This window comes from Rhea pennata, chromosome 4, assembly GCF_028389875.1.
Source record: "Rhea pennata isolate bPtePen1 chromosome 4, bPtePen1.pri, whole genome shotgun sequence".
Classification (NCBI taxonomy): Eukaryota; Metazoa; Chordata; class Aves; order Rheiformes; family Rheidae; genus Rhea; species Rhea pennata.
The window spans coordinates 40,815,839-40,831,017 of NC_084666.1; the positions used below are offsets into that span (position 1 = coordinate 40,815,839).

At 39.3% G+C, this 15,179-nt stretch overlaps 2 protein-coding genes across 4 annotated transcripts in view; one reads left to right on the top strand and one right to left on the bottom strand.

Annotated features, from left to right (window-relative positions):
• The first annotated feature begins 1,471 nt into the window (after window positions 1-1,471).
• On the top strand, window positions 1,472-9,165 carry LOC134139905 (histone PARylation factor 1). Its single transcript, XM_062574691.1, has 8 exons — window positions 1,472-1,552; window positions 2,203-2,362; window positions 3,054-3,240; window positions 3,728-3,826; window positions 5,032-5,182; window positions 5,863-5,950; window positions 6,684-6,856; window positions 8,889-9,165. Exons 1-8 carry the CDS (start codon window positions 1,499-1,501, stop codon window positions 9,018-9,020), a joined length of 1,044 nt encoding a protein of 347 aa, XP_062430675.1. The 5' UTR covers window positions 1,472-1,498; the 3' UTR covers window positions 9,021-9,165.
• Window positions 9,166-10,841: 1,676 nt separating this feature from the next.
• CLCN3 (chloride voltage-gated channel 3) overlaps window positions 10,842-15,179 on the bottom strand; it is a 64,953-nt gene continuing 60,615 nt past the window's right edge. For all 3 annotated transcript variants that reach the window (XM_062573771.1, XM_062573774.1, XM_062573773.1), the window contains one exon: window positions 10,842-13,948. In XM_062573771.1, the coding sequence (XP_062429755.1) occupies window positions 13,858-13,948 (91 nt within the window). In that variant the 3' untranslated portion in view covers window positions 10,842-13,857. The remainder of the gene's footprint in view (window positions 13,949-15,179) is intronic.

Here is a 15,179-nt window from a genome sequence, read left to right on the forward strand (position 1 = left end):
ATTGCTTTTACTGATCTGTCACTGGCAGATGTGGATGAAAGGGACTGAGGCATATTCCAGGACTTGACCTGATAAACTGTACCATAACATACTTACAGCTTTAATAGGTTGCAGGAGGATTAAAAAAATAAATAAATAAATTTATGCCATATATATTTTTTCCTGCATACAGTAAGAATTTCTGTGGTTAATTACCACATTGTGCTTCTAGAAAAAGAACCAATGTATGTTCCAATAACTCAGATAACTGAATGCTTAGACATTAGCAGCTTCCTTCCTCTTCCCTGTGTGGTTGTATTGGGGTTTTTTAGGCTTTCCTTCTGTGCAAAGCAAATATCTTCTGGCAATATACTGAAATGAGTGGAAGTTGTATAATATGATGCAGTCTTCTGTAACTGAAGTATGTGTTCCATTTACTGTATGTGAAACAGCTTTTCTTCCAGTGAAAGAATCAAGAGAACAATGTGATGATATTTTTGCATTACTGGTAGCTGCCAAATGCTAAAGCAGAGGCTTTAGAGTCCTACGTATTGAAAATTACTGTCATTCCTTCTCTGATACGAATTTACACCTGAAGTATTTATCTGAATTAAATGTAGTCTTTTCTTTAGAGCGGAATGTTGGGAAAGGGAGACTAACTTCTATTACAAGAATTTGCACATGTGTAATCAGGGTACAAAATAGAAGACTACAGCCTCAAAAGTATACAGGCAGTCCCACGCTGAGCTACCAACTACTAGTGAGGTGGGAAAATGGCTTTAACCGTCATAGCTACTCTCTAGCATCTAGCTGTACCTACAGATGGACTAGCAATCAAGAGTTAACTGCATTCATTATCTTCCTGTTCACTCCATCCCCACTCCTCACTTCAGAAAAGTCTCTTGCTCTAGCCTGGAATTAATACAGCTACAAGGTATAGTTATCCCTCTTTCCTCCTGCCTCCTCCTCTAATCATTCCCACTCTGGCCAACCAGCACCAGAGCAGGCTGGCTCATGAGCTGATGCCCAGACGCAGAATCAGGCTCTGCGCTTCCAAAAATGCTTATTCGCTGACACCAGGCATCTCCTGGTGAAAAGGAAGACGCGGTGCCCCTCCTGGCAGGGCCTCCATGCCCTTAGAGGAAGGGGCCGGCTGCTGTCACCCGGGCCGGGACCCTGCGGGACGCCTCGCCTCGCCTCTCCCCTCCCTGGGCGAGCTCGCTACCTGTCCTGTCTCGGCTCCCTCACGTTTTCACTACGGGGCAGCTGTTCCCAGCCGCTTCGCGGTATCTCCGGCTCGCAGGGAGCGGCGCTCGCGCTCGCCGCGCCCTTTCCACACCTCCCTGTGGGGAGCCGCCGCCGCCGCCAGCCCGCCGTTTAACGGCCGCCGCCCCCCGCAGCGCGCGCGGGGCGGGGCAAGGCACGCGCACGGCGGCCGGGCCTCGCTGCGCGCTGACGTAGCGGGGCGCGACCTCGGAAGCGCGCGCGCGGGGGCGGGCGGGCTGCGGCCCGCGGAAACATGACAGGTGGCGGGAAGCGGCGGCCCCGCGGCGGGGACGCGGGCCCGGAGCAGGTGGCCGTTGGCGTGCGCGAGGCCGGGCCGGGCGGGGCGGGGGGAAGCCGGGGCGGCCGCGCACGGCCGTGGCCTGAGGCGGCTCTGGGCTCGGGAGCGAGGTGCCGGCGTGCGCTCCTCCGGCTGCGTGGGCGGAGATGCTCGCCTCGGAGTACGGTCCTGACGAGAAACTGGCGTTTTATTACTTTAAAATGACTCCTTTTTTTTTTTTTTTTTTTTTTTTTTTTTTTTTTTGGGGGGGGGGGTGAGGGGGGTTGGCAGAGTAGTTCAGGCAGTCAGAGGTTTGGAGGATTCCTGATGCGTCGCTTCATCAGGCGTGGTACAAGTCTGACCAACGAGTAGGGGCACCGTTTGGGGAGTCTGTAAAGCGCGAGGCGAGCTGCTCTGTGATCGGAAATAGTCGTTCTGAAGTAGCCCAGAGCTCCGTTCAGTCCTTCGCTTGGTCGGCCGGGAAGTGCTTCCGTGAGTCCCGTAGGCTTGTTCTGCTCAGAGGAGCGCTGGGCGCTTCCGTGCGCTCTGAGGACTTGCCTCAGATGACGCCTCTGTGAAGGGCTCTGTCCCAGGGTGCTGTAGTCTGTAAATATGCTGCTTTAAATAACGTGCTGTGAACTTGATAAACAAATGTTCAGTTAATTGCTTTCTACCTGCAGTGTGAAAAAAATGGAGATGTCAAAAAGAGAAGGTCAGATCAGGCTGATATCCCTGATCATCTTCGTCAAGAAGCGGAAACATGTTACCAGCTTCGACTGCCTGAAGACTTCTACCAGTTTTGGAAGTTTTGTGAGGAGCTAGATTCCGAGAAACCGAGTGGTGGGTTTTTGGTTTTTGTGTGTGACTTGGGAGGGGGGCACAGGGAAGGGAGTTAACCTGTTTTAACTTTCACTCTCAGGAATTGCCTAAACATAGCCAAACAGGAAGTTAAGATTCATTCTAGTGCTGCTTCAGTTTTCAGTTGAAATGCAGGATACTACTACCAAGAGTGTAACAAGAATTCTAGAGATATTCATGGAGATGGTAATCCCCTTCAAGCTTTCTGAAGTAGTTATTTTTTTTTAATCATACAATGCAAAGGGACTAAATGTCCATTTAAATATGCCCTTCTTACAAGTATATTCAAAAGTCGAAATAGAATTAAAGTTCAATCATATCAACCCAAGCTTCAACTTCTCAAAAAAATTACTTGCTCAGGATGTTATATAAGGTATTCCTGAATCATCAAGAAATTACTGTTTCGAAGTAGAGTTTTTGAATAAAAATATATAAAAAGCAGTTTCATATGAAAAGTTTAACAACCTAACTCTTGAATGAAACTTACCTAAATAAAAGACTCTCTCAGCTTTCACTTTCTGGTAAACAGCATGTTTGACTCCTTAATTTTATGGAGGTTTCTGATAACCTGACTGATAAATATGTGAAAGTTAGGATATTGTGTAGTGCGAACTTCATGGTTTTAGATATGCGCTCACCAAAAGGTGAAACAATTCATACTTTTGCTTTTCAGATGCACTTGTGTCAAGTGTTGGACTTAAACTGGTTGGACCATATGATATTCTTGCTGGAAAACACAAAAAAGTAAAATCAACAGACCTAGATTTCAATCTTCACTGGAGATTTTTCTATGATCCTCCAGAATTCCAGACTATAATTGCTGGGGATGGCAAAACACAGTATCACATGGGATATTTCAGGTATTTTAATTAAACAGGCTCTTGCTGTAATGTAATTGTGTACAATATTCTCCTCCCTATTTCTGATGAGACAGGATTTGAGAGCTGTGCGCTATCATCTTGTGAGAGAATTTTTTCCTTTTGTAATGGGATATTAATATGTGGGTTGATGTCTTTAATAAAAGACAGTGCAGCTGAAGACTAGATTTAGATACTTATTAGCCTCCTCCCACCCCAAGCAACTTAACCTTATTCATCTTTAACTCTCGCCATAATGCTTTGAATAAAAAGCCAAGCTTTATGAAATAAGGGGAACCTCTATTCTCTCTGCCTGTATTGACAAAAGCTCCTTTCACAACCATGCTGTAAGGTTATAGTGCTTTAGCTCTAGGGATTCCTTTGCTGATTTTCTGAAGATGGCAGCATGGTGAGGCAGCAAACTAAGTTCACTTTGAGAGAGGAGAAATGGGCACAACCTGACTATTTGTATGTACTTTTCCATAAATAGGGATGTGCCGGATGAACTGCCAGTGTGGGTTGGTGCAAATGAAGCTAAGAAGAGCTGTGTGATTTCACAAGTTGGTGATAATGTATTTGCTGCAGTCAAGTAAGATTCATACATACTTTTATTTATAAAAAGTAGCATAGAAGAGAAACTATAGATCAGTGGATGTGATGTGGGATAATTCAGCTATCTTAAGCATCTTTGTTTCTTTGCTTCTTGAGAAAGTCTCATGTATTTCCTACTACTGCTAGCAAGTTTTAAGGTACTCTGTAAAAGCTTCTGCAGGCTTCTTGAAAGCATTTTCCATTTAGAAGTAAAATAAGCAAGTGTTAATTATTTGATTCTTTACTTTTGTTGAAAAGACTAAAGGGATGGTCTCTTCATATCAAATGCCCACTTGGTATTTTGAAAGAATTCCCATATTTCCATAGCAAAGAACATAAAAGTGTTGGCAAAAACAACTATAAAAGACAAACATGGTACTTCTTATTGGGATGACTATAGAAAGGGCATATTAAACAATGGTGAAGGAAATTAAGCATCTTACTAAATGAGTAACATCTTGTTACTCATTGTTAATCATCTTGTTAACATTGTCATCTTGTTAACAGCTCTTGTTCTTGCCTATGTATAAATACATTATTTTTATACATAATATTTAACTGTGAGAGTACCATTGCTGACCTGGAATAGGATAACATTTATACTGATATGTAACTCAGGATGATCCATGAAGCCTTACATGCTCCTGTGTAATCAACATACACGACAGAAGTATGGATTCTCGTATTTTACGATCTGTCAGTTAAAAACTGAAAGCTTTCTAAGGACGGATGCATGTTAGTAAGTAGAAAGCATACTGATGAAACCCTCCTGCAAAGCACCCTTGTCTAGTGCGGAATAACCAATGATGTTTGTTTTGAAAACATTGTGATGAAACAGTTGCATATGTGTGATGTGTGGATTGGATTACAGACAGTGAATAAGGCTCTGAAATAGCAAATTGCATTGTTAAGACAGAAAAACGTACAGCTACTGAGTTCATGTGAATCTTCAGCACCTGCAGATTGCATAAACATATTGTAAGGCAAACACAGATAGGAAATGCTAGAATGCTGTCTGTGCCAGTTTTAGTGGGGGAGGGAACAGAGGGAGAGACTTAGACTACTTAAGTATTCAGGTGTATAAATAAACCTATGATTGCTAATCTTCATTATAAGATTTGGAGGTTTAATGATTAGAAGGCTGTATTTTTGTTTGTTTGTTTTACAGTAAGCTCTTTTAAGACGTGTTTCTTCTGTTTACAGATTATTTTTGTCAAATAAACTTAAGGAAGTGACTGATAGAAAGAAAAATGCTATTCTGAAAGACATTGATGAAAAACTAACAAGAAGAGCAAAAGAACTGGGTTTTTCACTTGAACAGAAAACTATGAAGATGAAACAGAGAGATAAGAAAGTATGACTCTTGATCCACTAGAAAGAACTAGTTCTGTTAAACTCTTTCCATTGACTTAGCTTGATTTTTTCCTTCCTTCCCTTGTCTCTCTTCCCCTTCTGTTCTGCAGAGAAGCCTGCATTTAAGAATGTCTGGAGCTCATCAGCTCTCTAGATAAAACTTCAGGAGAGAAAATATTAATATGTGTTCCAAGTAATAGGATTAAATCAAAAAGCAGGGCAAATAGTCTAAAAAGGTAATGGTACCAGAAGAGAAACATGGACAAAGCTGTTTTATAGTGAAGATCCATGTAAACAGTTGGGTTGGATCTGTTGGAAACACTAAGCATTATATGAATCAGTAACAGTGTTTTTCTGCCTATGTGTATCAAAACCAGATTATGGCACTAGCTGATTGAACAAATATAGCACAGCACTACACAAGTAACTGTAGTGATTTCTACAAATCAGAATTTCATTGTAGTGGAGTTTCCAGTTATTTTAAGCTTCGATACTTAAAAACATCTTGACAAGAATAACTGCTGTACACTTTAAAACAAAATTAGTGTCCTTGAACCTGGATGTTACACTTGATTTGACCACTAGGAGTCAAGTGCTAATGTTTTTTAGTGAAGTGAGTTGTTTTATGTCATACACTACTGTCTCACAGTACTGGTTTCAGTTTTCTGGTTCTTTACTTAGGTGGTGACCAAAACTTTCCATGGAGCAGGCCTTGTTGTTCCTGTAGACAAAAATGATGTTGGATATAGAGAACTTCCAGAAACAAATGGTAAAGATCTTGTTTACTATATTCTTCTGCTTTTTTTTTTTTTTAAGTAAAAAATCTGCAATTACATGTGTACTCTGGCAAAAAAGTTGTATTCTTATTTTCACTTGAAAAATAGCAGTGCAGTGAAGAGCAAGAGTCTTAATAATCACACTTAAGCTCTAAGTATTTTCTTTAAATAAACTGGTTGAGAACTGGTGAAAAACGCTAAATCTGAAATAATACTTTCTAAAGTAGTAGTGTAGACTACTTTCTTCTGTATTGGTACAAGTATTTCTGCAGTCGTGTGATAAGTAGATCCAGAGAATCACAGAATTGTTGAGGTTGGAAGGGACCTCTGCAGATCATCTGGTCTGACCCCTTGCTCAGCAGGGTCACCTAAAGAAAAGAACTGATCCAAAGATCTTCGAAAGAACTGATCTACAGTCAGGGATTTGTGGGTTTATTTATTATTTTCCCTCTCTTTCCCTGGTGTTGTTCTAACCTTAATCAGCTCCTTGCTGAAGATTCCCACATGAGTGCTTGTCCCTATACAGGGAATTGAGATGAATGGGTGTGAGGTAGGAATAAGCTGCCAAGGAAAGGGAGAAGCCATTTCATCAGTAGCTCAGGCTGCATCTTCTCAGTCTTCACGCAAGCGTGGCACATGCAGTACAACTTTGGAACAAACAGCTTTAGTGCAGTATTAAATTTCTTTTACGTAAACATTTAAATAATTCTGCTTTCACTGTTGCAGCTAATCTTAAAAAAATTTGTAAGGCCATTGTTGATGCTCCTACTGACGATCAGAGACTGAAAGCTTTTGCCCCCATTCAAGAAATGCTTACTTTCGTCCAGTTTGCTAATGATGAATGTGATTACGGAATGGGATATGAACTGGGCATGGATCTGTTTTGCTATGGATCACATGTGAGTACTACAACACTCATTTCACAAACTATGTGTTATTTTATGTATGGACCAGGAATTGTTCTGTGTCTTGGAACTTTATTTCCTAACTCAAACTTTCATCACTAGGGAATCTCCTGTGAAGCAAGACTACAAGAGTATTCTTAATCTGTGGAAACTTTAATAACATAATTGTATTCATGACAGCATTCTGTATTTAAATTCCTTGTATGGCAGCATAATCCTGCACCCCAGAAGCATTTAAATAGCATTTAGCACTTGTGATTTGGTGTACATAAACAATGAGTCTTCACTAGCCTCCTAAACATGCAGCGTTTAGTCTAGATATACTGATTATCTGTAGCCTCCTATCTATCTATCCTGTCTCCTTTCTTATTACCTGTACTGGCATAAGTACTCATGTTTGACCAGATCAAAAAACTGACCCATCCCTGAAACAACCCTAGAGCAGGGGAAAAAACAATCCTGGATCAGTTGCTTGTGTACACTTCCTGTATGGTGCACAAAAGACTTCCCACTAGCTAACTGCATTTGTAAACACCTAAATTTCTCTAATTGTTTTTTTTAACAAAGAATTTCGTAAGTAAGGTGATTGACTTAATAGCGTTTAATCATATGTAAAGATACCATGGCCCTATCGCTGAAAAGTGTCACATCTATAATAAATCTAGGCTCAGAAATGAACTTAAAATAGCAGTTTCATTATAAATGTGATATGGATGGCTCTGAGAACACTCATGTAAAAGCTTCTCTTAGTAAAAATAACTTTGGCTAAGTGACTTTCTGAACTTTAACTCAAAAACGTATTAAAATAATTATTCACAGAAACAAAGTAAAATTCAGTACTCAGCCTGTGCCCTGATAAATTATTAATGTGTGACTAACTACCCTGCCCGTAAGTCCCCCACAGCACAGCAGAATCTGTGGTATATTATCCTCTGATTTTCTGCTCATTTAACACCCTTGCATATGTGACTATACTGTTGCAGCTGCTTAATTCCTCCCTATGTGCAGCAGGGCAGTGAAGGAATTTGTTCAAATTGGCCAAGGAGGGAGAGGCAGAAAACCCTTTCTTTCTTCATGCTTACAGCGATGTGAGACTAGTCACTAATGAACTCTTGCAATTACATCCTTAAACTATCCTCTATTTTGAAACAGCTGTAATTTTGTAGCTGTGATTTTCTGAAAATAGAAACTTTCAACTTCTGTGTTAACAGAAGGGGAAAACAATGGTTTTGCATGCTAACAACACAATTTATCCAAGTAAGTGATGTGATGAGCAAAAATGCTGAGATCATGAATTTGCTATCTGTAGATATTCTCCGCTGCTTTCCAATTCTGACTAGATCCTACCTATCACATGGCTTACAGAGCCGGAATAAATGCTGTTGTTTGAACCATAACCCAAGAAACAGAAAACAGCTTAACCTTTTAATCTTTATTATAAGAGGTGTAGTGGGTTTACATGCACAGTAAACATAACATGCTAAAAATGTTCTGATTTAAATACATTTAATATGTTTTTATATGCTTTAAATGGTTATTTTCTCAGATTCTAGGGGAGGGAATATGATAGGACAACTGCATGTTCTAGCCGTGGCTATTTTTTGTACAGCTGAAGTAAAACCAATTATCATCTTTTCCTCCCCCAGCCTAGAAAAGGAACAGCTTGTGTTTCCTTTTAATCTCACATGTAGACAGGTTAGGCCAGGCTCCTGTGCAGCTGAGCCCAAGGCTAAGTAACTGGTTCAGACTTCTATGCATGGATATTACCATAATAGCAGTACGCTTCAAACTGCAGTATATGCCATGGTACGCACGCTTCTCTTTTTATCCCCCTGCAACTTGAGCAGTAGTTCAGGAAATGCAGTCTGTCCTTACTGTGCCTACACAAGTATAGTGCAAGTGTGCACAGTGCTTCTGAGGTGTGGTAGGGAAAGGCATTTGAATCTGGTAAAGCTTAAGAGTTAGGCCATGGGCTCCCTGTGTAACCACTGAACAACGGTTTTCTTATTTTTTCTCTTGTTTACAGTACTTTCACAAGACTGTGGGTCAGCTGCTGCCTCTTGCTTACAGCCTGCTGAAGAGGAACCTCTTTGCGGAGATTATCCAGTCGCACCTGGCAAACAGGAGGGAAGACAACGTGGATCAGCTTGCCCTGTGAGCAGAGCAGAAGCCTGCAGGGCATGGGAGCAGCAACCTGTTAACATGGCTGTTCCTTTGTTGTTCAGGTGGGGGTTTCCTGTTTTGTTTGTGTTTTGTATGGAAATGTGTCCTGTATGGTCAGTAAAGCTTTTTCTAAGTAACAAGACACTTCTCTGAGCTTGATGTCTGGTGGGTGTCACAGGTCCTTGCCAGCCCCGCGGTGCCCTCTGCGCACGTGCCCAGGCAGCAGCGGCCAGGAGCCAGGCAGTGCGTGTGTGCACAGCCAGGCAGTGCGTGTGTGCACAGCCGTGATGGGCCAGGGATGGGCAGGCCTTTTGCTGAGCTCTGCTTAACAGCTGTGCGCTGCCTGCGGCTGCCTAGAAGGGAGCAGCTGGTGGCAGGGCTGCAGCTGGGCTATACCGAATAAAGTAGCGTACTCACCTCTGAAACGATTAAAAACCCAGCAGCACTAACAGCAGAAGGGTCAGCACTCTAGGTTTTCATTGGAGCTTTAGCATCACCGAAGAAAAGCAGCTTTAATACACATACTAAGTAAGCAGCTTCTGTACACCCCCTTGGAATATTACTCAAAATTCAACCTCCTATCTCTTGGTGATTTTTAACCAACAGCACACATTACCTGAAGTGTGTCCCATGAACTCAATTGTTCCATTGCTCTTCTCCCCCTTTACGGGGGTTAAAGTTTTGTTCTTTGAAGTAACAGTCCGAAAAGCAATGAAAAATATCACTGTCCTACTCCACAAGCTAGCCACGATGGAGTGATCTGACTTCTGTGGTAGTTCACATGTCATGACTAATGATGATATTCTTACCAATGAAGATCATTGGTCCCTGGCAACATGATCTACCTTCAGAGCTATCACTTTTTTTTTTTTTTTTTTTTTTTAAATCAAAGGCTTGAACCTCTAACTGTCCCTCCCAAAACAAATTATCTCACAATTCAGTGTGAGTTCAAATACTACAGAAGCGTATTTCAACTTGAAGCTACATAAGCTACATCTACTTTCGTAAATTTGACAAAAATCTTTTTTTTCCCCTTTAGTCAGCACACAAGCCTTGCGTTTATTCAAGCATAAATGCAAGCATACATGGACTCTTTCGTAGGCCCAGAATTCTACATTTTGCACATACAGAATAGAGGCACTTTTTTGAAGATTCAGATGGTCTCTCTTGCCCTTTATTTTTAAAATTCCAAACAAAAGAGACTTTCAAATAACTTGTACGATTTATAGGGCATTAACAAAAAAGAAATACTATTTTTTTGCAGATTTAAGTTCATACTTAATAACAATGTAGAAAGCGAAGACCTGGGTATGGGTTTTCTAGCTTTCTCAGTGAACCTCTAATTGAGTAGAAAAACTGCTAACACTAACAGAAAAAAACATCGCTGAAATGGATACGCTGTCCATACGTTATCAAAAGATGTCTAACTTAATCCTACAATGATGTTTTTTTCAAATTGAAGAGATGCTAAAAATGTATTTCAGTAAACTATAATTCTGGCTGTTAGAAAGCAAAAGCATGATCCACTTTAAAAAAAAAAAATAAATCACAAAGCCCAACTACTCTACAGCATTGAACAAATTTTAAGGTAGCCATTTCAGAAAATACATAGTGTTGGTCTGTTACCTAATTACAGCCTAGGCAATACACAGACTGCATTTTCCCTAAACTTCCATCTTTTTTTTTTTTTTTTTTAAATCTACATTCTATATGTAAAATTCCTAGATGTTAATAGTCTTTCAGGGAAATAAATACAAAAAAAAAAAAATCACAGATATCGTCTCAGGAAATACAGAATTAAAGTCAGAACAATAAATGATCATACAGAAATTTTTAATGTTTATGATTAAATCATCACAGTAATTAGAATTTTTACTGTAATGATATGCAGCTCTACCACACTATCATAAATAAAAACATTAAGATCAATATTAAATACAGCTCTAGGCAATATCACAGATTAACAAATTATGCATTCTTCATGAACCAGTAACTGAACTGTTTAAAAAAAAATGCTGACACTTCCCCCCTCCCATCCACCACATTTTTTTCAAATTAGTAACTTGAGTAAGGCGCTGGAAGTTTTACATTAGAAAAGAAAACTTTTGTTGAACAGCACAGGCACACATACAGTAGTAACAGAATTTCTAATGTATGTTTACCAGAAGATGTTTTAAATGTCAACAGGGAAAGCAGCTAAGAACAGTAAACAGCGATGCACAATATATATGCAGCACTTGGGTTCTATACCGAAATTTTAAAACACAACAGGGGGGTTCATTATATTTTAATTCAGACAGAGCAGTCTGCAGAATCAGGTGTAAATTCATACAATACACACACAACAGTGTTTTATCATGAGAACAGCAGAAATGGCAGAGGCATCAAACTGATTTAAAGCAATCTGTATACATGGAGCGCCTTCATATTATCCCACTATAGAAACAGATTTCAGACAACGGAAATCAGCATTACAGGCAACTTCCAGAGCTGCCTTCTGTAAGTGGGCCAAATGCTGTTCTTTGTAAAAGTTTCCTCAAACTTACACTGTGTAACAGAACAAATTTTGAACCACTAGCATTGACTTCACTTGGAAGAATAAAACTAGTTTTTGCAAAACTGCAGTTTTAACATTGCTTGATTCCCTGCTTGATTCAATTCCAAACTAGTTTTTAAAATGGGGACTGATCACAACAGGCCCACTGGGCACTATGGGGGAGTATTTCTACTGTTTCAAGTTGCTGCAAGAGATGAAAAAGAACAAATAGCCATTTTATACTTCAGTAGGTAAAAAATAGCATAGCACAGGCAGTATTTTGGAGCTTGACAGTAGTCCCAGTAATTTGTGCATGTTAATCATACTTGAAGATAAAACCATGCTGAGTACCTTGCAATGAACGCCTCAGAGATGCCTGTAATTGTATATAAAAGTTCATCATTTATATTTTTGCAGTCTTGTGGGCACAATTATCAATAGAAAGAAATTTTAATCAAAACCCAAATTATCAAGTGTGATTTTCTTAGCTGTATTTCTTAATTTTTTCCTCCCTATTTTAGTTTTATATTATGGCATATTACCTTTTTCTCTGCATGGCTGGTTAGTGGTAGTGTTTTTGTTTTTTGTTTTTTTCCCCCCTTCAGTGAACATGAAACAAATCAATCTGGTGACTGAAAGAGTAGAGATGTTAGGGATCTGTCAGCTAACCTGCTGAAGCATGCATTGTTACTGGATTTTAAAGTCCAGGCAAAGTTTCAAGTAATGGATTCCATTCTGCCTTCCTGACCATCTTTTGTGGCTCCATACCTTTTACTCCTCTATATACTTGGGGGGGAAAAATGAAAGTCACAGTTACTCCTTTTCTATTATTTTTTTAAAGCCCTGCAGTTTTTTTAAATAGTATTTTTTTTGTATTACTGTTCCAGTTATCCTCTAATAAAGAAAAAAAAAGTAAATCTCAAGGTAACGGCAGTGAAAGTTAGGTTTGAAAATGATCTTATATGCATGTTGGATCACAAAGAAATCATTTCTTTAAACCCTTCATTTTGTTGTAAACATTTGCCCAATCCTCTATTACTTGCAGAGGATTATGAATTATACTATAAAATCACATTAAAAAGGTAATTAGTTATGTGAGATATTAACTGATTTGTATTTAATAGATTTTTTTAATCCATAAAAATATAAATAAAGAATGGCAAAACTTCAAGAAAAATAATATACATTTAGTGCAAGTTACATTTCTTCCTACTGTGTCAGCAGTGAAACACCATTTGTGGAGGAAAAAATAAAAATAAAAATGACCGATCTCATATTTTATGAGGGGGAAGGAAGGGGGGGATATTTCCAGTGTTGTAGCATGCAATCTTTTTTTTTTTTTTTTTTAAACCAGTTACACGTATACAGAATTGTTCCAGTTCTTAACTATTAGTGTAGCAGTATTTTTTCCTTATACTGCACAACATTGGTATATATCATAGTGTTTTCAATAATACAAAAATTGCATAAGACCAGGTCACATTATCGATATTTTCTGCAGCAAAAACAGTATTTTTTTCTGAAACTCCAGTTTCACTCTTTTTTTTTTTTCCCCCCTCTTATCACAGCACATGGGCTGGAAGATGTCTCACGTGGTTCTTGCAAAGTATTACCTGTTCAATCTGTTTTTTGTCGCCGTGGATCTGTACTGCCCCAAACATTTCATGACGTACAGACTACATGTTTAATGGCACAAGGAAAACCTCCCTTTTTGTGATCAAATCTCAGTAACTCACAGTACATCTCAATATGAGAAACTACTGCTTCAAAAGGGCACACCAATTTTAAAGATGCTTTGTTACGGCTCAGGAGAGAGAGAAATAAAGCTCTTCTGGAATGTAGAAAGGTGACATGTAATAACCATACATTTCATGAGTTAACACAACAGTTTTCAATGGTAAAAAGGGTAAGACCTTTCAGTCTCCATAGGATGGCTCAATTCAGAATGATCCCTCCAGAAACAGGGACTAGTAACACATCTCTTCAATGCTGAAGTACCAGGCTGGGGCTGGAGAATTGTGCCTCTTCGCGGGGCTCCTCGCTGCACTATCATGGCAGACCTGACGTCACGGGAACGCATCCAGTGCAGGACAGCAGCTCTCCCCTTCCTATGCTCCCATCAGCCTTCCTCTTCGCCACGTATTCCCCCAGACCGACTCCTGATTTCCAGCAGCACTGTTATGCAAAAACCCAGCTCTCATTTTCTGATTTTAGAAGTATTCCCCAGACTAAAGTGTTGTGCTATTCAACAAATGAACCTCCTCTTCAGTTTCCTCTCTCTCCTCAGCTATGGGTTTCAGTTGAACATTATTGAGGCGGGGTCTTGGTTTGCCGTCTGGGCCATATGACGGAGGATATCTTTTTTTGTTATAATGCCAAGGAGGCGCCTGAAAAGAGTAAACAGAACACCAATATTAATCCATACAGGAAAATAATAAAACAGATCAAATCTGTAGCCAAGTCCTTTTTGTTGACAGGAATACATCAAAAGTCGACAGCCTGATTTTCTTATTTAAACAAAAACATTTTATTAATCTAAATATTGAGTAACCACCAGTTTGTTGAAAGACAGCAATACTGAGACATCAGATAGGATCGTCTCTGACAGCTGTAGTCCATTTTAATGAAATACAAGTAATGCAAGTAGAATCCATGACCATTTTATTTAACATTTTGTTTCTACAAAAATGAAATTTTGATCGGTGTATGCCAACAAAAAAGTAACGAAGAGGGACAAAGAAAAAAAGAGGTATGAAAAAGTGCTATTGATTCCATTTCATAAGGGAACCTGTTCCAACCTAGCCATCAGAAGTGACAAATCACTTGATGGCCCAAAATCTTAACGTTAAATCAAATCCCCTTCCCACCTTTTTTTTTAAATTGTAAAAATCTTTCCAGTCTCACACCACTGGATCAGACTGAGTATCTTCATAAGAGCACATAGTATTGACCATGAAATGTATCCAAAATAGTCTTTAGTTAACTAGCTTTTGACATTTACGGCTTTAGAAAATAAATGATAACAAAGCAAGTTTTCATTTCACAATTTAGATACTGTGCTCTTATGATGGGGACTTAATTGCTGTTAAAATTATAACTCTGTGTAATATCAAAAAGCGTGAAACTGTCCAAAAGGATAATATCACAGGAGAAGCAAAGAGCAGAATGAATGAGCTGCTGCCCTTGTTATTCTGGTTAGTACACTTTCTTTTGTCTTATTAAAGGAGGCATGAAATACTTGTGAAATATTAGCATAAAATGAGAATATAATTAGCATGTTTTGCACATAAGCAGCTAAACTTGGTGGGTAGGTTTAGTAGAGATGTGACTACTGCAGAGCAACCAATGTCCAAATTAAGACAAAGTCTATCTTATAACTAAGGTTAGATCACAACATCTTGGTTAAAGCAACATCTAGATTCTGAAGTCAACAATAAAAAAATACTAGCATGCTGTATAGTGGCTGTGGATATCAGTACACATTTTATCAAGGACTACATTAATTGCTGTAGCTAACAGCAGCACTGCAGGACATTACAGTGCAGAACTAAAAATAGGATTTTTTAAAAATGATGTAGATAACGGGGCTAGCAGGGAAGACCTAATATTACATATTAC